A 21,486-nucleotide genomic window follows, 5' to 3' on the forward strand; every position below is an offset into this window, starting at 1 on the left:
TCACATGACAGGCAGATCCATAATCATTTAAAGACATACACACATAAAACAGATAAGAGGAATAAAATGGACTAAAATGACTAAGACAACATGTAAACCTATTAAAACTCTAATAGGGGAGAGCGGGGCACAACCTAACGCTTTTTGACTTTCTCAGTTTGTGTAAATCTACTTATGGTTCAGAGTATTTGTTTTTTCCCACACTAATTTCCCACATGTCTAGTACAATTATGTGGTTTTGTTTTATTAATACAGTATATACTTTTTTCTTGACATACCCCAAAAGAATGGAAGTGAAATGTGACAACATGCCCCATAGGTGGGGTACATTGTAACATGTGTGGGGCACATAGTAACATGACATAATTAAAATGTTATCTGATCTAATAAAAAATATATACAAAACAAACTAAAATATTTTCTAAATAAAATACAATTAAAAAACTTTTTCATATAAAATAATGGCAATTTTTAATAATTAAATATAAACAAATTTTTGAGTTTTGACTACGAACACATGAAAAACACAGCTATACAACATAGTTCAAAACAAATAAATAATTAGTCATTTCTGAACATTGACTCTCAGTCTTTATTCACCTTTTTCTCACGGTTTCCCAATAAAATTAATAAAAGTACAGAATATAATAGCATATTTCTAAATAGGGGCACATTGTAACGCAGTGTGACAACATGCCCCCGCCTGCACAACTGGGGTTTAAACCCTGCTAGTGTCTTCTGCTAGTTAGCGAAGCATTAAAGAACTATCTCAACTGTTAAATAACATCTTGGAGATGAAAATAATATCAGATTTGTCTTATTTTAAATAAACACAAAAAATAGAGATGAAAAATTAACTTAAGTAAGAAATTTACTTTTGCTATGGTTTAATAAATGTCTATGGATATCTTCCCAAAAAAAAAAATATTTGGCGGAATTTTTTTTTTCTATATAGTGTTGATATGGCAACTAGTAAATACACAAAGTTTCGTCATCCAAGCATGTGCGGGAGTATTTAAAACAAGCGTGTTACAACTAGCCCCGCGTTAGGTTGTGCCCCGCGCTCCCCTACACATAAAATCATTATAATACATAGAGTGGTTAAAACATGTGTCATGTGTGACAGTGTCACAACATGTATTAATTAATAGACCAGCAAATGAAAGCAAAAATATTGAATGATAAAGTTCTTTGGCATGGGCCATGTCCGTAGCTCACATTCAGATGGTAGTGGACTCTGCATTTCCTGCCTGAAGATGAAGGCAGGGGCGCAGCCGACCCCCGGGGAGGTATGGACAGGGACCATACTGGTGGTGGTGGGGAAGATGGGGGTGAATGTTTGCGTCATCATCTGCGAACTCAAACATGTGTAAGTACCGATCTTTTATACTACAAATATTAGATAATGATTGGTTAGACCAAAACGTAATGGGTGACGTAACATTTGAGTCTTCCTGGCAGAACTTATGCTAGAGCTTTCATTTCAGATATTTCATGTGTTCTTGAGACAACCCCTGTTTTGCAGATTTGTGATGTTGTGAGGGATTCTATTTAGAGGGTTCAATCATTTTGAGACTGCAGAAGTCATTAAAAGTTGCATTTTCAGTTGAATTTGGGGAAACCACTTGAAACATTTGTTGTGTTGAGCTGTTTCAATTACTTTTGTTTGATTTGTTCATTGCAAACAACTGAAAGTCTGTAAATATTGCCAATAAACCTGATTTGCAATAAGGGTTGAATAATTTTGATTACAGCTGTATTGGCAAGGCAATGCAAGTCAAGGCAAGTTTATTTGTATAGCACATTTCATTCACAATGGTAATTCAAAGTGTTTTACAGAGAAGAAATTAAAATAATCAAAAGAAATAAGAATAATTAAAACAGTTTAGAATAAAAAAAAAAGAAAAGAAAAGTGTAAAATAGATGTGATTTGAATGTGACTGTAGGAGCACATCTGATCTCTTCTGGAAGCTGGTTCCAGCTGTGGCTGGCATAATAGCTAAAAGTGGACTCACCATGCTTAGAGTGAACCCTTGGTATTTCTAGCTGATGTGATCCTTATTTGAGTGATCTGTTGGGTTTATATTCAGTGAGCATATCTGCAATGTATTGAGGTCCTCCTAGGCCATTGAATGATTTATATACCAGTAATAATACTTTAAAATCAATCCTAAATGTAACTGGGAGCCAGTGTAAAGACCTGAGGATGAAAAAACAAATGTGAAAAAAGAAGTGTCCAAATTCACAATACTCATAAAGGAGTAGGCAAAAAGGACCCGGATGACCTACTCTGGCGAGATTCTGAAGTGTGGATATAATGGACACTTTACTATCCCATGAGGCCATGGGAAAGGATTTGTGAATGGAGGTGTAGCGACACAACTGACACTGGTAACTTAGGTCATAATAATGACAACATGGCGAATGTTGTACATTCGGATTACATTCATACTATACACACTCTTACTACATACTTTTTTTTTAGTAGGCTAGTCGTAATTGCTTATTCAAAATAAGTACCTGCAAGAGAATATGCGATTTCGGACGCAGCCAGCATTGTTCCTTGTTTAAGAAGCCATTTCACTCGGATATACGTAGAAAAGACTATCACAACTTCCGTTTCAAGCTGACTTTTAAGTGGTGGTATAGTCAGAAAAACAATTAATCAAATTCTAGTATTTTGAAGAGTTGCCTCAAGAATATTGAGAGGATGGTCCCAAAGGTTTAGAATCATCAGCATAAATTATTATCAGCATCAATTCATTAAAATTCTGCTATTTAATTTTAATTTTAATTAATTAATTATTCTTGTTCACAACGAACCCGCCTATCCCCAAACTTCAAGGTCTGTGTGATCCCTCATTAGATTTGGAGAATTTTGAATAATTCAATGCAGAAATTCAATGTATATGTAACAAAAATGTAATAGCTGAGTGAGCCTCACAAAATGAGTACATACTTAAAGTAGACATTTGAAAGCTGGTTGGCCGCTCTAGTTCAACGATGGCATTTTTCCTCTCAGCTCTCAGCAGCAGATGGCGCTGTTGACAGGCCAATGAAATAAAACCATTTGCAGCCCCTAGTATATAAATATTAAGTCATAAAAATACAATAAGAAAAATATAAAAAATTTTCTTTGATATTCAAACCCAACTTTTTATTGCAATGATAACTTTGTCGATATATCTGTTTTGAGTTGCTGTCTATAAAGGCCTTTGATATAAATCAAGCTAAAGTGTGAAAGAAATACACTTGATAAGCTAAATAGGCCATAAAATAAAGTGTTATTGGAAGAAAGACAGAGAAATACAACAAAGGAGACTGAAATATGAATACACATAGGTATCTTTTATTATGCAAAGAAACTTGTACAGACAGTAGAACTGACAGAAAATACTCTGCATGTAAACTACACGTTTGCAGATATGTAACATTTACAGATATTGTATACTCAGTGCGGTTCAAAGCTGATGAACACTTAAGTACTGATGGCTTAAAGAGGATACATGACACAGCCCGTTATTGGGACCTTTTAACTTTGATTTTGTGGAAAACTATTGGTGGTCAATAGTGAGTCATAAATCATCTAATTGTGTTATTTTATATGGCATATCCTCTAGTGATTTGTGTGTATAGCCTACATTTATTATATTTGTCTCTACCCCAGTGATACTGAGAAAAAATATATATAGACGTTCTGCGTATAGAAAACATAACTACGAAGCATTAAAATATTTCAAATTTCCATGGCACACTTAAGATTTCTGAAACAAAATCCTGTTTACATGACAAACGCATACAATATATCTATTTACATTAGCCATAGGCTCAAACGAAGATACAAAACTGGAAGTACAGTAAAGAGAAGTTCAATTTGAAACACCTCCATAAAACCCCAGACACTTTTGGCCACATGACCAGTTCTACAAAATTGGGAGGAAAGATACAGATCACTTGATATTGGCACCTGTTTCATACAAGTCAATATTAAGTATTTCCTGTAAGTAGCTCAGATCCTCACTTTCACATCCACATTCACAGTGGACATTAAGAAATCTGCTTTTTGCAGGAATTTAATATACAAGAAAGAGAGAACGAAAGAAAGAGCAAAATCACTTTGAACTATACAAATGTTCAATTATAAAACCACTACTTATTTGTAGTATAAATCTTGTAACACACACACACAAATCAGAACCTAACCAAAACAAATATCAGACGACGTAACGCGTAAGAAATTCAATCATAACGGAAAAGCAGCTTGTTTCAGACAACATAAATCTACTTTAACACTGAAGTTTGTTGTATAAAAATGTGCTCTCTAAAATGCCCGTACAATAACTTTTTTTTTTACAAATTTATACAATATTAGGTGTAAATCAAATTTTAAAAATGATCGATTTAACTAAAAAAAACCAAAAAAACAAAAAAAACAGGCATATTAAGACCAATAAATACCCAGTGTGTACATTTGAGTACAGTGTATCGAGGTCAATAGCATTACATTATAAAAATTGACCTTCTTCTCCAAGATAATTTATTTTGCCCAAATGTAAAAATAAATGGTGAAAAAAAGTATAAATAACAAAATATCAATAAATTAAAAAAAATATGGTTAGTACAAGAGGCATTTTAATGACCCTTCAGTAAGCAGGCTTATGGAGTGTTCCTTGATTTTTTTTGTTTTTTTTTTTTGTTCTATTTGAATTGCTCCGGTATGTGTCCGATTTGCGACTGCATGCTGGTGGGAGGACTGGAAATGCCCTCCGACCAGTCAGACATGTTGGAATGGGGCGACGAGCTGGACCACTGGTCCGGTGAACCTGGAGACGGCGTGAGGAAAGGGTGGTCAGGCACTTGGAGTTGGTGGCTGGGGGTGTTGGCGTCCATGGCGTTTGAGTAACTGTGCTGGGAAGGTGGCGTCAGGAACTGCGTGCCCGCCATGCTGGGGCCCAGAGAGGACGGGTTTAGCAACTGGGTCTCCTGGGGGATTATGGTGTGGATGGGCATGCTGTTCCCTGCGCTCTGCTGGAGCTCCGGGCCACCCAGCTCACCGCCGATGAAGTTCTGGCTCACGCCACTGGGTGGATTGGTGCTCTGGTGCTGCAGCTGGACGCCTGTCTGCTGCGCTCTCTGTTGCATGTTCTGCTGCATCTGCTGCATAAGATGCGGCTGAGCGGTGAGGTGCGCGTTCTGCAGGCTTTGATAGTTCAAAATCTGAGACAGGGTAGCGGGGCGGCCATTGTGGAGAGACGTCATCAGGCCGGATTGGTGAAGGCTGGCCTGACCTGAGGCGTTCCTCATGGCTGCGAATTGATTTTGAGGACCCATACTACCGTGCATCCGTCCAAGCCATTCGCATTGGCCGTTCATGACGTTTGAGCCGTTAGAACCGGCCACTGGCAGATGGGTGAGACGTGGGGGTAACGGATCGAACTGTATGTGGGCCAGGTCCTGCTTGTTGCCCATGCCTAGATGGTTGACGCTCATGTGGGTATCTGAGATGCCTTGTAAGTGATTAAGCGACATGGAGGGCGATTGCTGGAAGGGTGATGTCATTAGCGGTGGGGAGGCGACATCAGATATGTACCCGTGGGGCGATTCCAAGGAATCCACCGGCGAGAGCACGGCCGAGCTGTCTAGCAAATGTCCCTTTCCATCCTGTGTCTTCTTCTTCTTGACTTTCATGTCTTTGCCATCCTTGCAACCGATGCCTTTTGCGCTGGGCTTGCGGGGCTTCTTACTTTGTAAGGGCTTCATGCCGCCCATGAAGGCGTTGGGAGAGCAGAGAGGTGGGGAGAGGGTGGTGCAGAGGGGGGCGCTGTGCATGGGAGGGCTGCGGACCAGGTTATATTCGTCGATGAGCCGCACGATGTCGTGATGCATTCTGTCCTGAGCGATATCCCGTGGGAGCCGATCCATATGGTCGGTGATCTCCCGATTGGCAAAATGCTCGAGCAGAACTTTAGCAGTCTCGTAACTTCCTTCTCTTGCTGCCAAGAATAGAGGAGTCTCCTCCTGAACGTGGGAAAAGAATTGGTTAGCAAAAAGCATTCTGAAAATGACAATGGTTTTGTGCTATGCTGTTAATCTGAGTATAATGCGAATGTCTACAATAACACAAAGCATTATTTGTGATTAAAGAAAAGCAAGTGCTGCTTACCTTATTGTTCTGCATATCTTTATTTGCTCCGTTCTTAAGCAACACCATCGCTGCTTCTACGTTGTTCACAGCTGCTGCCCAGTGAAGAGCAGATTTACCTGCAGCACAAACAGAAAGTGCTTTAGCATGTGAAAAACAACATACAATAGTGATAAATCTGACATTTATCTTGCCATAGTATATACATTAACAGTAAAATGTTTGGACTCAACTTTAATTATTATCTTTTTCAATATTTTAGAATAATGGTTAAGTCATAAAAATTAATAGACAAAACAAAAAACTTAAATAAATTAAATTAAATTAGGTTTTTCTTTAAACTCTCTTATCGTCACCAAGGCTGCATTTACAGTATTTGATAAAAAAATGCAATAAAAGCAGTAATATTGTGAAATATTACTACAATTTAAAATGGTTTTCTTTTTTCTAATAATACATTTTAACATGTAATTTATTCCTACAATGGCAATACTGAATTTTCAGCAGTCTTCAGTGTCACATTTTTTTTTATTTATTTTTTTATCATTCTATTATGCTTATTTGCTGCTCAATAAACATTTCTTATTATTATCAATGTTGAAAACAGTTGTGCTTTTTAAATATTATTTGTGGAACCCATGATCTTTTTCAGGATTATTTAGAATATAGAAAGTTCAGAAAAACAGCATTTATTATATATATAAATAATTTTTGAATGCATTAAATTGCTATATATATATATATATATATATATATATATACTGTATATATATAGCAATTTAATGCATTCAAAAATTATTTAATAAAAAATCTTAATGACCCATTTTTTTTTTTTAAACGGTATATCTTAGGTATACATGTATCTTATCTTATCTCAAGCAACTTCATGAGGTGCCAACTGGTTTACCTGGGCTGTTTTCTGATTAATGCATTAAGTAATAATAATATTAATAATCTTTTACATTAATTATTATTATTATTATTATTAATATTTATGTATTTATTTATTTATTTATAAATTCATGAGCACATTTTTTCTTTGTCAACTAAATTATTTACAAGCATTTTAAAATGAACCTTTAGATCCGATTTTTAAGACAACTGCATGAATTAAGTAAGGCAGTGTAATAGTCATACCAAAATCATCAATGGCATTGACATCAGCATGGCAGTTGATGAGTTCCTCCACCATGCCCTCGACCGCCAGTCTTGCTGCCAGTATCAGAGGTGTGGTGCCATCATGCATGCGGGCATCTAAGTCTGTGGCACGGTTCCGTATCAAAATCTGCATAAGGGACAAAGGTTAACATGCTTAGGAATCAGTCGATGGAAATACAGAATATTAAACCTCCTTAATTTATACAGTATTCATTTATGCAGTGCTGGTTCACATACCTGGAAGACTCCTTGTGCATCTGCAGCCACAGCAGCGTGTAATGGAGTCCGTCCCATATTGTCCTGGATGTTGGCATCTGCACTGGCCTCCAGGAGCCTTTTGGCAGCATCCGAGCGGGCATAGCGGGCAGCCAGGTGTAGAGCCGTCTCACCCGTACGGTCTGTCTGGTTGTGAAGGTTGGCGCCTTGGTAGATGAAGTCATTGATGACGTTTGCTGAAGCATCCTCCTCTTCCTCGCTGTTCCCTGTTTCTAGCCCTCCTCCACTACAGGATGCGATCATGAGAGGAGTAAAGCCATCTAGAGAGGAAAAAGAGAGTGAAGGTCTGTTACCTTTACATTTATTTATGTAGCTGATGCTTTATACAAAGGAGACTTTCATTTTTCAAATTCTGAAATTCCATGAAGACCCCCAGTTCTCATTGTTATTTCTACTAAACAGTTTAAAGAGAAAAACCTGAGACCAATGAAACACCAATGAAGGGCCAAAAACTTTCCTTTGAGTAGTCTGACGGCAATCTGAAGAAATCTTTTCCTTAAAGTGATGGACCAAAGCAACGGCAAAGAAACAAACAAGTCGAAGTAGGATTTGATGCGCTGCCTTTCTCAATCACCCCAGATCGCTTCGATAACGGATTGTAATCAAGCGTGGCGGTTTGGTAAAGCTCAGGGACGCGGGCCACACTTTGAAATTTCAACCGCTGGTAAAACTGAGTATTATCACCTCTGAGAAGCTGCTTTCTTTTCTGACTTCGACAGGGGCTTCACGGCTTCAAAAGAATAGCTATTCCCAAATCAGGCCTGATTTGGTCGATTTAAAAACATCAATCCACACAAAGAGGAAAAAAAGGAAAAACAGCTTGCAAAGAGATACCAAAAGAGTGTTGCCTTTGACTATCTTCAAGTGTTGTCAGGGGTATATTGGTGCTTATAGAAAGAGAAGAGCATTTCATAAAGAGTTTTAATTAGCAAAACACATGTAAGCAGAATATCACAGGATGAATCGTTAAGACTGGTAAAAAAGTGCTCAGTTCCCCGGGGTTTACATCTTTCAGTCAGAGCCTTTGAAGTGGATTCCTTTTCCCACAGGGCCTTGAGCATTAACTCCTACTTAGAGCTCAATTCAGTTCCTCATCCCAGCACTCGACAACGTGCACACACACACTATGTGCAAACCGAGGAACAGGTGTAATCCACAATCCAGAATTTTAAGCAGGTTGAGTTCTCATAAATTTTTTTAATGAATATCTCCATATCTGTGTTAGCTAAATAATTAACATGATTTCCCTGCAAATATATGTAAAATATAATAGTTAACTACTTAATTATCTGATCAATGAGGCCACATTTTATATATATAATATGTGTGTGTGTGTGTGTGTATGTGGTCACACTTTAGATTAGGGTCCAGTTCTCACTATTAACTAACTATTAACTATGACTTTTGCCTCAGTATTATCCTAATTGCTGCTTATTAATAGTTAGTAAGGTAGTTGTTAAGTTTTATTTAGGATTAAAGGATGTAGAGTATGATCATCCAGAATAATCCATTAATATGTGCTTTATAAGTACTAATAAACAGTCAATATCCTAGTAATATGCATGCTTATAAGCAACTAGCCAATAGTGATAATTGGACCCTAAACTAAAGTGTTACCATGTATATGTATGTATCTACAGTACAGTATATATATATATATATAAATATGTGTGTGTGTGTGTGTATATATATATATATATATATAAATATATATGTTAACATATTATAATCAAATTGTTTAATAATAAATGTTATAGAAAGATATAATTTAAAAATGTTATTTAAATTTGAATTAATTTAATAACATTTTATTATAAATAAATAGAAACATATTAAAAAATAATTCTAATTAAATTCCCATTACAATTACTGTAAAGAACAAAATCATCATTACCTGGGGGAATTTCTTTTATTATTATTATACAACAATGCCTAACCTGGTCCTCGGGCATTGACGTCCATGCAGTCGCTCTCAATCTCGCCCTGAGGGGGTGTGGGAGCGATGGATGGGATTCGCAGATCGGCTGCGTCTAAGTGCTGCTGCGTCCACTGCCGGTGATCTGGCTGATCATCTAAATCAAGAATCGCCTGTTCTTCAGACTAAAAGAGGAGTGATTGAAAAATGTAATTAATTGTATTAATTAATGCAAGAATATTCATTGTAAGAGGCTTTTTAAATTCACTTCTATGTAAATGTTAGCGCTTTCTGTTGCTCTGCTCACCCTGAAGCGTTTGGTGTCTGATGGTTCCTCCTCTCCCCATTCATTCTGGTTGTCATCCATTAATGAAATGTCTGAACAGTTCTTAAGTGGCCTGTTTTCAGAAAAATAACTCATTAGACATGCTGAAATAACTTTTTTTTGCACTTTACTACATCCCAGCAAAACTAACTTAAAGATTGTGCTCTAACACCAACAAACTGTCACTGATTATAAGCCTCCACTTTCTTCCTAAAACTAGTCAATTAAATTAAACTCAACAAATGATCATAATTTCAAATGAAAAAGTTGTCCTCCATCATAATTTGTCCCTTCAAACTTGATATCGGAAGATGACGCAGCGAACCCACCTCAGACCAACAGAGTCTTCGCCGACTGGCTCCCTCCTCTTCTTCTTGCTGGGCTCGCTAGTCTTGAATCCCTCCGGAAACCAAAGTTGACCATGTTCACGGCGGCGTTTACGGGAAGCGACCATTCCCACGCCGACAAAGGCCAGCAGTGCCAGTCCTGCCAGAACCACGTAGACCGGATAGAGCTCTATGGGCGAGGGTCCATCAATCTTACCTGCCACAGGAAGCACAGTTGACATGTCAGACCCACAAAAGGGACACGAATATGTTCTCATGCAACGATGAGGCACAAATCGCTGGAGATGGACAGACAAACTAGAGTGAGGCACGCGTTCGTGTTAATCAGAATTGCTAACCGCTTCTCATCAAAAAGAAGGAGCTGGCAAATAAGAAAAGGAGGAGGATAGAAAAAAGAGAAAAGAAAGAACACCTCCTCTCCCCTTTCTCAGCCCAGGGTACCAGGAGACAACTTTACCCGTTCTTCTTTAAGGGAAAAAAAGGGAGGGATTAATGAACTTCAAATTACCGCGCACACTTTAAGCTGTAAAGACGAAGGATTTATTAGGATTTTCGAGATAACAAAGACTCCCAACTTCTAGCACACTCCCGATCAATTTTTCTCCTCTCTTTTTTCAAGCTCTCTCCACTAACGATTTTGAAATGATAAACTCTGCTCACCTAAACCCTTGGAGATGCATTAAGTCTGGTACATTCAACAAGGTTAAGGTTGCAGCAGCCCCCCATCATTTTAGATTCATGCCATGTATGGGTGATATGCATGTATGTGAGAGTGTCTTGTTGGGCCAAATGAGTTGACATGATTTGCATCAATTAGCTATTTTCGGTGCCTGGAGCCAGTGGATCTGCCCTCAGACTGCCACATTGATTGCTTAGTCTGTCTAATGCACAAAGAACATTTGCTTCATTGTTATAAGGAAGAAACGCACAAACTTCAAAGTGATCCCTGTAATCCGCGGTAGGAGGCGGTGGGGTTAAAGGTTGGGGAGGGGGGTTGCTACTGAATACATGCAGTAAGATGTGAGGCCTAGTCTTGATTAAGGGCATTATGGGAAGACGTGAGGCACACGACAATACTCGTGCCAAACACTCACTTGTGACGGCCTCGATGACGTAAGGCATATTCAGATTGCCGCTGGAAGCTAGGGCTCCGAGGAAAGCAGCCACATCGTTTGCATTCTGGAAGCACTCGGAGGTTTGCTGGTAGCACTGGCGGTTGTCTATCTCCAAGTATACCACAGAGCTGATGGAAATCAAAAGGATGATTTTTATTGATTTATATTAAAACATATTTTTAAAGCAGATGAGGGCTCAGTTGTAGCATACGTACCCTTTGATCTGCATCTCGTCCAGTTCTCTGCGTTTTCTCCCTCCTTCCACTACTATATTGTAAATACCGCTTTTTACAGAGCTCATGACGTTGCTAGAAGCACCGTTCCAGCCATCTAGTGATCGTTTGATGTTGTGCTTCCTCAGCTCCTGCTCGTTGCCGTAATACGGGTAGATCATTTCCTCTCCCTTGCTGTCGCGTCGGAAAACGACGTTGGTGTGGAGCACTCTGCTGAGCTCTCGCAGAAATCCAAAGGAGTTGTTTCGGAGCTGCTCGGGCATAATGTGGACCACCACAACCAGTAGTCCAGCAGCTAACTTCTCGGGTATGTTGTTGGCACAGTCCAGCCCGTCCCATTCGCACTCTGCATTATTGCAGCCCTGGTCACAGTGGCCATCTAAATAGTGGTCTTTGCAATACTGGTCGTAGAGTGGACTATGAGAGAGGAGAGCAGAGTTTAGAAATGGCATGGAAAACAGAGATAAAAAGCTTATGATTGTGCTTTTACAAAGTTTCTAGATGGCCATTTATGGCTATTAGCTTTCACAAGCTGGTATTGATGGCTGGACTACAAGCTTGTGCCTTTATTAGGAGAGTATAGCTGGAGTGAGGACAAGAAGTGAAGTGGGAGAGAGAGGGGGATGGGAGTTGGGAAAAGACCACAAGCTGGAACTCAAACTTGGGTCGCCCGAAGCGCAACCACACTACACGTCAGAGCACTGACCACGAGGCCATAGGCTCTAATTTTATAATATATATATATATTTTTTTTTTTTTTTTACAAATTTTAATAGCCATTTAAAAAAGATTGGATTTAAAAAAATTAAGCTTACAAAATAAAAATAATTTAATAGAAAATTCTAACTGAAAAATATTTCATATCTGAGCTTAACTAGAAAAAAATCCATGTTTTGTTTTGTTTTCAGACCTGCAATCACAATTTTAAAACTCCCTGACAAATTCTCTTCAGCATGACCCTTTTAGCTTCAAACTGTTTGAAGTTTAAACAAGAAACCCACTGAAACCTTGCACTGAAACTTGTGTTACAAATGATCAGATAGCACTCACTTGCACTGGCCCTCCAGTCTCTGGCAGTCAAATCCATCATAGAGGCATCCAGCGTTGTGACATTGTTCGTCACACTTCCCGTTATTAAAATAGCGCCAGCACTGCAGCGCGGCCGAACAGTTCTGCCACGGGTCATTGAAGTTCAGTGAGCAGTCCCCTCCATCCCAATCGCAGGCATAATTATTACATGCGCTGTCACAGATCTTATTGCCCTTCTTGTTTTCACACTCTGCTATCTCGCAGCTCTTCGTCACTGGAGCAGGTGTGACGTCTCGACCAGAGCCGCCTGGGAAGCTGTAGTCCAAGATGTGGCAGAAGAGGCCATTGAAGCCAGTAGTACAGATGCAGTGGTAGAATGGGGCCTCTGGGATATACTCGCACGTGCCACCGTTGTAGCAGGGATTGGTGGTGCAGTGACCCTCAGTGGGATACTGGCACTCAGGACCAGTGAAGGCAGGGGTGCAAAGACATTTAGGGCTCTTGTGACCAGAAACGCATGTACCGCCATTTTTGCAGTGGAGGCTCCCACAAGCATGAGCGTCATACTCGCAGGTTGAGCCTGTAAAACCCTAAACGAGACATACACAAGTTTTATGTTAATATGCAGGCTACAGTACCATTTAACCTCTATACGATTTTTTTTTAAAGTTTGTTCAATCAAATACAGTAAAAACAGTAATATTGTGAAATATTATTACAATTTGACAAATAATAAACAACTGTTTTCTATTTTAATCTATTTTCAAATGTAATTTATCTGTTTGATGGCAAAGTTGAATTTCCAGCATCTTTAGTGCCACATGATTCTTCAGGAATCATTCTAATATGCTGATTTTGTGTTAAAGAAACATTTATTATTATTATCAATGTTGAAAACTGTTGTGCTGCTTAATATTTTTGTGGAAACTATGTACTACAATACAAAAATTGTATTAATATAAAGTTTAAAAAGCATTTTTTTATAGTAGAGGCTTACATAACATTTAAAAAAAAAAAAAAAGTCTGTCCCTTTTTTTCAATTTAATGCATCATGGCTCCATAAAAGTATTCATTTCTTAAAAAATAAATAAAAATGTACTGGCCCTTTTGAACGATAGTGTATGATTGTAGAGAATTAAATTAACTTAAAAAAATTATGTGTAATGAATATGAAATAATAAGGCAGAAGAGTTGAGAACAGGATCGAAATGACGCAAATCAGGTTCAAAGGACCGTTGGCTAAATGTATCAGAGAATGTGACCAACCGGTGGACATTTGCAGATGAAGCCATGAGGAGTGTTGCTAGCCACAGCGCAGGTGCCTCCATTACGACAAGGTTTCCCCTTACAGCCATCAAACACTTTGTCACAGTGCTGACCTGTAGGGATACACAAACAAGGTTATTACACATTTTGACACCAGGATCAGAGAGTAGTATTACTCTCTAAATCAAAGAAGAAATGGTTCACAGTAGCCTGTGCTGTACCTGTGTATCCTGTGCGACACTCGCAGCGGTAGTTGTTTGTGAGCTGGATGCAGCTGTGCGTGCCACGGGGGTCACAAGGGTTGGACAAGCATTCATTGACATCACCCTCACAGCGTTCCCCCACGTATCCGGCCAGGCAGATGCAGTGGTACCCACCCACACGGTCCACGCAGCGGCCCTGGTTAAAGCATTTGGGCTCATGGGTGATGGGGTCGGTGAAGGGTGTGCAGTCGTCAATGTTGATCTCGCAGTGCACACCTGAGAGAGGAGCGGAGGGCAAAGGTGTAATAAAAGCTGCTTTAACATCAACATCAACATCTTTAAAACTACAGGTTCATATTTATACATCGTTTGTATTCTGATTTTCATTCACAATGCTTCATGGGATTGTAATTTTGTGGTGTTGTCAGATTTTTCAAATCCAAGTTGGTTATATTGTGATTCACCCTAGAGTTATATGATAAAATTTGATGTTAGCATGTTGCTAAGCTAACAATGTGATATTCTAAGCCTAAAAATAAAACTGTAAACTGAATTTTTTTTATTAAACTGATTTTAGAAAATTGAAAACTAATTATAGGTTTATAATATGATGGAAAATTTAATATAATGAAATAAAAAAATATTTATAAAGTTTCATACATTTTATTTATGTATTTTGGCAGACGCTTTTATCCAAAGCGACTTACATTGCATTATCCTATACATTTATACATAGGTACGTGCAATCCCCTGGGATCGAACCCACAACCTTGCGTTGTTAACGCAATGCTCTTACCACTGAGCTACAGGAAAGCTTTATGTTATGTATAATTATGTAAAATGTTATTAGTATAATTATGTTAATATAAAGAAAGGAATTAAGTAAAAAAAAAAAAAATACATATATAAGATCAATATATATATTCATATTGGCGTTTCTCTTGTTTTGAGTGTTCCTATGATGCCTTAAAATCACAGAGCTAGAGACAAAGAGAAAGGACAATTAACTTTAATGCAACTGGGTAATATAATACACTGTTTAAAAGTTTCTGTCCATTTTATGAAATAAAACTCCATCTATGAGATGTAATTAAGCATGACTACATCAATCAAATAGAATCATCTAAGCCTGCTGATAACAGTAAAGACCTAATTAATGAAGTATGGAATGGGCAAAAAGAGCAAAACAGAGGAAGTGATATCCGACCTTGTGTTCCCCGGGGACAGGAGCATTTGTAGGTATTGATCAGGTCGATGCATGTGCCCCCGTTCTGGCAGGGCTGAGACAGACACTCATTGATCTCATCAGAGCAGTTCACTCCATGATAACCTGGCACGCACTTCAAGAAACCAGAGAAAGAGCGAGGCGAATTAATGGCAAACATAAAACAAGCCTTTTTCTGTTTACTTGGCAGTTTCTTCCATCTTTGCCAAACAAGCAATTCTTTTACAAAGAAGGGTGATTTAGCGGGCATTAACCTAAAGTGTCTTCTTCTACAGTCATTCCTCTCCCTAACCACCAGATTTTCTTTACTTACTTCACAGGAATAGCCACCCAGGTAGTCGGTGCAGGTTGCTCCGTTCTGGCAAGGATTGGGAATGCATTCATCCACCTGCTCCTCACAGTAGCTGCCTGTGTATCCGGCCTGACAGTGACAGTAGTGTGTGTTTCCAGCATCCAGACACTGGCCAGAGTTACGACACAGCCGCACCACCTCAACACCTAAAAGTGGGAGAAGCAAACATCCCACCAGATTGGTTAAATGCTGAACAGCCTCGCCAAAATGTGTGGTAAGTGGCAAAGATATTTTCTTTTATACAAACAAACCTACCTTGTTGTTTGGCGGCCACCTCGCAAGAAACGCTGGGGACGTCACAGTATAAACCAGTCCAGCCTGTCTGACACTGGCAGCTGTACCTAGTGCCGCTCTGTCTGCAGATACCTCCATTCTTACAGGGAGACGGCTTACACCAGTTCACCAGCTCCTGCAAGACAAGAATTCATCCAGTGTTCGCATTTTAACATGCATGAGTTAAAATCTCTTTTATCTAACCTTATCTTATTTTATTGTTAAAAAAATTCAAAAAATCAAAAAATTGCTGATATGAATTAAGGATAGATCGGTTTACACTTTACCTCTCATTTGTAACATTAGTTAATGCATTAACTAACATGAACTAACAATGAGCAATATAGTTTTACAACATTTATAAACAAGTTAATGTTAGTTGGTAAACAATGTAATGTTCATGTTAGTTCACAGTGCATTAATTTATGTTAACATACAACTAATCTAGTTAACTAGAAGGCTTAGACCAGTTGTTAGTCATTAGTTAACTAGTTAACTTATCCTAACAAATGAAAAATTATTGTAAAGCAATACAGAGTTAATAGATCAATCAGGTTTTAAGTTACTGGCATCGACTACTTAAAACAAGTGGAATTAACAGAAATATATATATATTTTTAAACAATTTTTAAGTGAATATTGTGTAAAATTAAATGTTCATTTAATTTGAGTAATTTTCAGCCATTTTTTTAGTTATACTACAGAATATATTTTCATTTCAATATAACTAAACAACTATTAGCTACGTTTTCGTAGACACCTTTTGTTTAAATTGATGAATCCGAACATAGTGTTTACATGAAGGCTAAATAAAGTGATTGGGTTGATATGTGTGTTTAAATGTCACAAGCTTCAAATCGGAATTTATCTTTCCAACTGTTGGCGCATCCTCCACCCATTGCTTCTTTTCTTTGTTTTAAAAAGCAGACATAAAATGTATCTATTTCAGGTCCTCATTATAAAATGATGATTACACAAAAGCTTTGTGCTTATATGTATCACGCGGTAAATAAGCCCCTCCCCTCCCCAAATCAAGGCGTCTGTGGATGAGTCCGAATCAAGAACTGGTAGGACAATGTTGTCCTGCAGCACTTCACAGATGATGAGTGGAAGGAGAATTTTAGATTGACAAAACAGTCATTTTTGACACTATTCAACAGCAACAACACATTGTCCCATGCGTTATGCATCTCTTCATTACTACTTCATTGCACATACGCAGAACATTTCAGATCAAGTGTTAACATGTCCTATCAAACGGATTTAAAAAAGGTTTGAACCACCCTTTACAATCCAAATTATACGGATTTGCCAATTCATTCCGATTGACGTGGTTACATGTATTTTTATTCCGACAGTGCAACTAGTCTGATTACAATTCGATTAGGGTCCATGTTAACGCAGCCAGTGTAACACTGTGAAAGCAATGAATGTAAGATGGGTGCATACTAAACTTTTGTCCATATCTGTGATTTGTTACCTGGCAGTTGAGGCCATGGTATCCTTGAGGGCAGGTGCACTTGTATGTGCCATAGCTGTCCTGACAGGTGCCTCCATTCATGCAGGGTCTGGAGTCGCACTCGTTGATGTCATGCTGGCAGTAGTTACCAGTGAACCCAGCTGGGCACAGGCAAGTGAAGCTGTTGATGCCATCCATGCATGTGCCACCATTAAAACAAGAGCTGTTTAGGGGAGGGGGAGGGGGGTAGTCATGATTATCAGTCATATTTATTACATTAATTTAACATCATTTTGTTTCTCAGGTAATTTATAATGGCTTGTGATGCTGCTCTGATTGCATTGTCCTTTGTTCACCAGAGGGGGCGCTAATGAACAACAGAGGAAGACTGAGAGCTAGAGCCTTTTTCTGGTACACTTTATCAAGAGGCAGATCAGTTTTCTGACTTTAACAAACAGGTTCTGAAAACTGAGCTGAGATCAGTGGTTTCCTGATAGCCATGTATGGAGGCATAATATTGAATTTTCTTTGCATGTCAGAATGACAGTACAATGTACACTACCATTCAAAGGTTTGGGGTCCATTAGATTTTGTTTAAAAGAAGTCTCTCATGCTCACTAAGGCTGCATTGATTTGATAAAAAATACAGCAAAGCCAGTAATATTGTGAAATATTATTACCATTTAAAATAACTGTTTTCTATTTTAATATATTTGAAAATGTAATTTATTCCTGTGATGCAAAGCTGAATTTTCAGCATTGTTATTCCATTCTTCATTCCATTCAGTGTCACATGATCCTTCAGAAATCATTCTAATATGCTGATTTGCTGCTCAAGAAACATTTCTTCTTATTATCAATGTTGAAAACTGCACAGCAGTTGTGCTGCTTAATATATCTGTGTAAAAAAAAGATTTTTTCATTTGTAAAAGAAAACTTTTGTAACATTATAAATGTCTTTCCTGTCTCTGTTGATCAATTTAATGTCCTTGCTGAATAAAATATGAATCTCTTTAACACAAAATATAAGTATTTGTAAGTATTTTCCTTTTGTGATATCGGCATATTGGTCAAAGTGGTCAGGTATTCTGCCATGTTGCAGTCTACATTATATTTAGGGAAAATTAGTTTTTCTCCAGTGAATTTAGTCTTTTTATTATGCATTTTGTATGAAACATCTTTAGAGTAAGTAGGATAAATACACATTTTAGTTAGTTATTAGTCTAATGCTAATCATGTTCTACAAGTGCTTTTTATTTTTATCTTGGAGTCTCCCATGTTTTTCAGCCAGTTCTTGTTTTGTGAGTTTGCCCAATACATCACATTGACACCTATATTGTTGTGCAGAATGGCACACAGGGTTTGAAATTTAGATTGGCCAATTGTTCTTTGGAGTGTATCCACTACTGCTTTGTTGATATGATTCTAAGAGAGTGAGGATGGATTTGACTTGTTGCCTCTTGGCAGGTTGTAACAATTGTCTGTTGTAGCCCAAACATTGTCATGTTGGCAAAGGTCAGTATTTATACTTGAAAACGTATACACATGCCAGAAATAAGTGCAGTCGTTACCTCTCAGTACAGTCAGGTGTGTTGTCCTCACAGTGAATCCCACTAAATCCAGGTGGACAGGTACATGTGTAACTGTTCACACAATCAGTGCAGTTCGCACCATTTTTACACGGGTTACTATCACATTCATTAATGTCCTCCTCACATCTGCTGCCCCGGAAACCTGGTAGGCAGGTGCAAGTGAAGGCATTCACTGCGTCTTTGCAGAAGCCACCGTTGCTGCAAGGGTCTAGAGGAAAAAGACGAGATTAGACATCAAGTCAAGTCAACTTTATTTATATAGCGCTTTTTATAATACAGATTGTTTCAAAGCAGTTTTACAGTGATAACAGGAAAATAATGCAACAAAGACTGTTTTGGCTATACAGCAGCTCTAGAAGAAAGTCATTGTCCAGTTTAAGTAAGTTCAGCGTTGAATCGTTTCCGTTGTAAAAATCATTAGTTATTCATTTAGGGGCGATTTACACAACACCGTTTTCAACTGAAAACAGAAAACGTTTAATGCGTTATGGCCATTCGTTTTCATGACAACGACGTTTTGGTGGCCTGAGAATGCAAACTTTGAAAGGTTTTTGAAAACGATACCGATTATCATCTCCATGTAAACTTCAAAAACGTGATTTGAAAATGAAAGCGGTTACGGCATGCACATGCGGATTACATGTTTAGTCTATAGGTATGTGCATTTGAATGCATATGTGCACAGGCGTGTAGTCTTTTTTTACAAAGCGACATTGCCAATTACTTGTCTGGCATGCAAAATAGTATTTTTAGCCGTTTTCGTGGATCCGTGTGAACGGGAATAATTGTGATAATGTCATCTGTACAGAGGAAGAAAAAAAAAACTTTCAGTTTTTAGTACATCGTTGTCGTGTAAACACAGTTCAGTTTTCATACAATGTAGTCAAAGCCTATCAATATTATTAAGAATAATAAGTCTCCCCATGACAAAATACACTAGATCACGTGTCAAACTCCGCTCCTGGAGGGCCACTGACTTGCAAAATGTAGCTCCAACCAGCTCCAAAACACCTGAAGTTTCTAGTAATCCTGAAGACCTTGATTTCCTGGTTCGGGTGTGTTTAATTAGGTTTGGAGCAGTGGCCCGCCAGGAATCTAAGCTTGACACTCCTGCACCAGATCGAAATAATGATGAAAAAGGACACTAACTGGGCTTGCAGTCGTCAATGTCCGTCTCACAGTTGCGGCTAGTGTAGCCCGATTTGCAACTGCATTTGTAGCTGCCAATAGAGTTTTGACAGATGGCGTCATTTAGACAAGGGTTTTTGACACATTCGTTAATGTCCACCTCACACGTTTGGCCTACAAGAGGGAGAGCGCAAAATATGAATACAGTTATGCATAGTATTGATGCTAGGACAGAATTTCCAGTTAGGTTTGTGAAGTTTGTACCTTGCCATCCCTCAGGGCACACACAAGAGAAGCTCTCGTAGTCTTCAGACTCCTTGCATACACCTCCATTCTTGCAAGGTTTAGGGCTGCACGGGGCCAACAGGGTCTCACAGTTCTCGCCTGGAAGATTAAATATCGAAGTACAAAGCATTAAAACACCTTCCATTCAGATTGGATATGTTGTTTTTCTATGCATAAATCTGTCTTTCAAGGTGTTTTCTTTTTGCATTTAAGAGGTGACGTTCTTCCGTTAAGAAGGCCTAAATTTAGAAGGTGACACTATGTTTCAGCACAGGTTCTGTCACGGCTCCTCTTTTCTCTGTTGGAGATTAGCCTGTCAGTCCTAGCAAAGCAAAGCACATTTGGCCTATCTGTTTCCACGACGGCCGGACCCTGCAGGAAGCCAGCAGGTTTTCCTGCCATTGTCTGGCCATTTGCGTTTCTGTGAGAGAGGAAGTAGGGCAAACAGGAAACATGACAGGCTACTGTTCCCACCCTGGTACGAACAGATTCTTGTTATTCTTGATATGCTGTGTGGATTTTTCCAAAAAAGAAAGTCACTGGGAATTAATATAATTTCTGTTCCAGAGGCAGAACATAATTATCTATTTTGTCAAATAACACAGTGAGAGGAAAGAATGTATCGTCTGCTGAAATCACATTTTCCTGTATTGTCAACAGAGATACTTGCAGGGCTCATTGAGGGGCCATTGTCAACAAACAGGGACTAGATTGATGGAGGAGGGTCTCTTGTTCCTGACATTGAAATTGTAGCTTCACAAGGTACAAACTACTCATCAGTTAAAGTGGTTTAAGTATAGTATAATGAACAAAAAGTTATAGGTGAAGTTTTTAGTTTTCCAGGCTTTTAATTATTCAATTAATAAATAACTACTTTTTATGTAAACTTTGAGGTCTTAAAAGTTTATTTAAATTTATTAAAATGTATTTTCTCCTCAAGAAAATGGATTAAAAATATTGATGGATCATCTTGCATACTTTTTGTAAACTATTTATTTGAAGTACCCCATGAGATGTTATATTATTTTTCAATAATTAAACAATACATGTGCATGTTCTCTGATGTGGGGTCACATGGGTCACATGACATACAGGTAAACTAAAAAGTATTTTTAAATCTATTTTTTAAAAAATTTTATTTTGTTTTTAAAAATATATATATA

At 38.2% G+C, this 21,486-nt stretch overlaps 1 protein-coding gene across 2 annotated transcripts in view; it reads right to left on the reverse strand.

Annotated features, from left to right (window-relative positions):
- Window positions 1-3,327: 3,327 nt before the first annotated feature.
- The window catches only part of notch1b (notch receptor 1b), a 45,034-nt gene continuing 26,875 nt past the window's right edge, over window positions 3,328-21,486 (reverse strand). For both annotated transcript variants that reach the window (XM_082168891.1, XM_082168890.1), the window contains exons 16-34: window positions 20,303-20,422; window positions 20,060-20,212; window positions 18,890-19,118; window positions 17,340-17,541; window positions 15,842-15,995; window positions 15,548-15,732; window positions 15,217-15,349; window positions 14,028-14,285; window positions 13,807-13,919; window positions 12,562-13,130; window positions 11,494-11,928; window positions 11,258-11,406; window positions 10,146-10,359; window positions 9,799-9,889; window positions 9,514-9,676; window positions 7,538-7,836; window positions 7,280-7,427; window positions 6,164-6,261; window positions 3,328-6,018 (exon numbers count right to left, since the gene is read on the reverse strand). In XM_082168891.1, coding sequence (XP_082025017.1) covers window positions 4,699-6,018; window positions 6,164-6,261; window positions 7,280-7,427; window positions 7,538-7,836; window positions 9,514-9,676; window positions 9,799-9,889; window positions 10,146-10,359; window positions 11,258-11,406; window positions 11,494-11,928; window positions 12,562-13,130; window positions 13,807-13,919; window positions 14,028-14,285; window positions 15,217-15,349; window positions 15,548-15,732; window positions 15,842-15,995; window positions 17,340-17,541; window positions 18,890-19,118; window positions 20,060-20,212; window positions 20,303-20,422 — 5,033 coding nt within the window. In that variant the 3' untranslated portion in view covers window positions 3,328-4,698. The remainder of the gene's footprint in view (window positions 6,019-6,163; window positions 6,262-7,279; window positions 7,428-7,537; window positions 7,837-9,513; window positions 9,677-9,798; window positions 9,890-10,145; window positions 10,360-11,257; window positions 11,407-11,493; window positions 11,929-12,561; window positions 13,131-13,806; window positions 13,920-14,027; window positions 14,286-15,216; window positions 15,350-15,547; window positions 15,733-15,841; window positions 15,996-17,339; window positions 17,542-18,889; window positions 19,119-20,059; window positions 20,213-20,302; window positions 20,423-21,486) is intronic.

Source organism: Leuciscus leuciscus (genome assembly GCF_965113295.1).
Source record: "Leuciscus leuciscus genome assembly, chromosome: 5".
Lineage (NCBI taxonomy): Eukaryota > Metazoa > Chordata > Actinopteri > Cypriniformes > Leuciscidae > Leuciscus > Leuciscus leuciscus.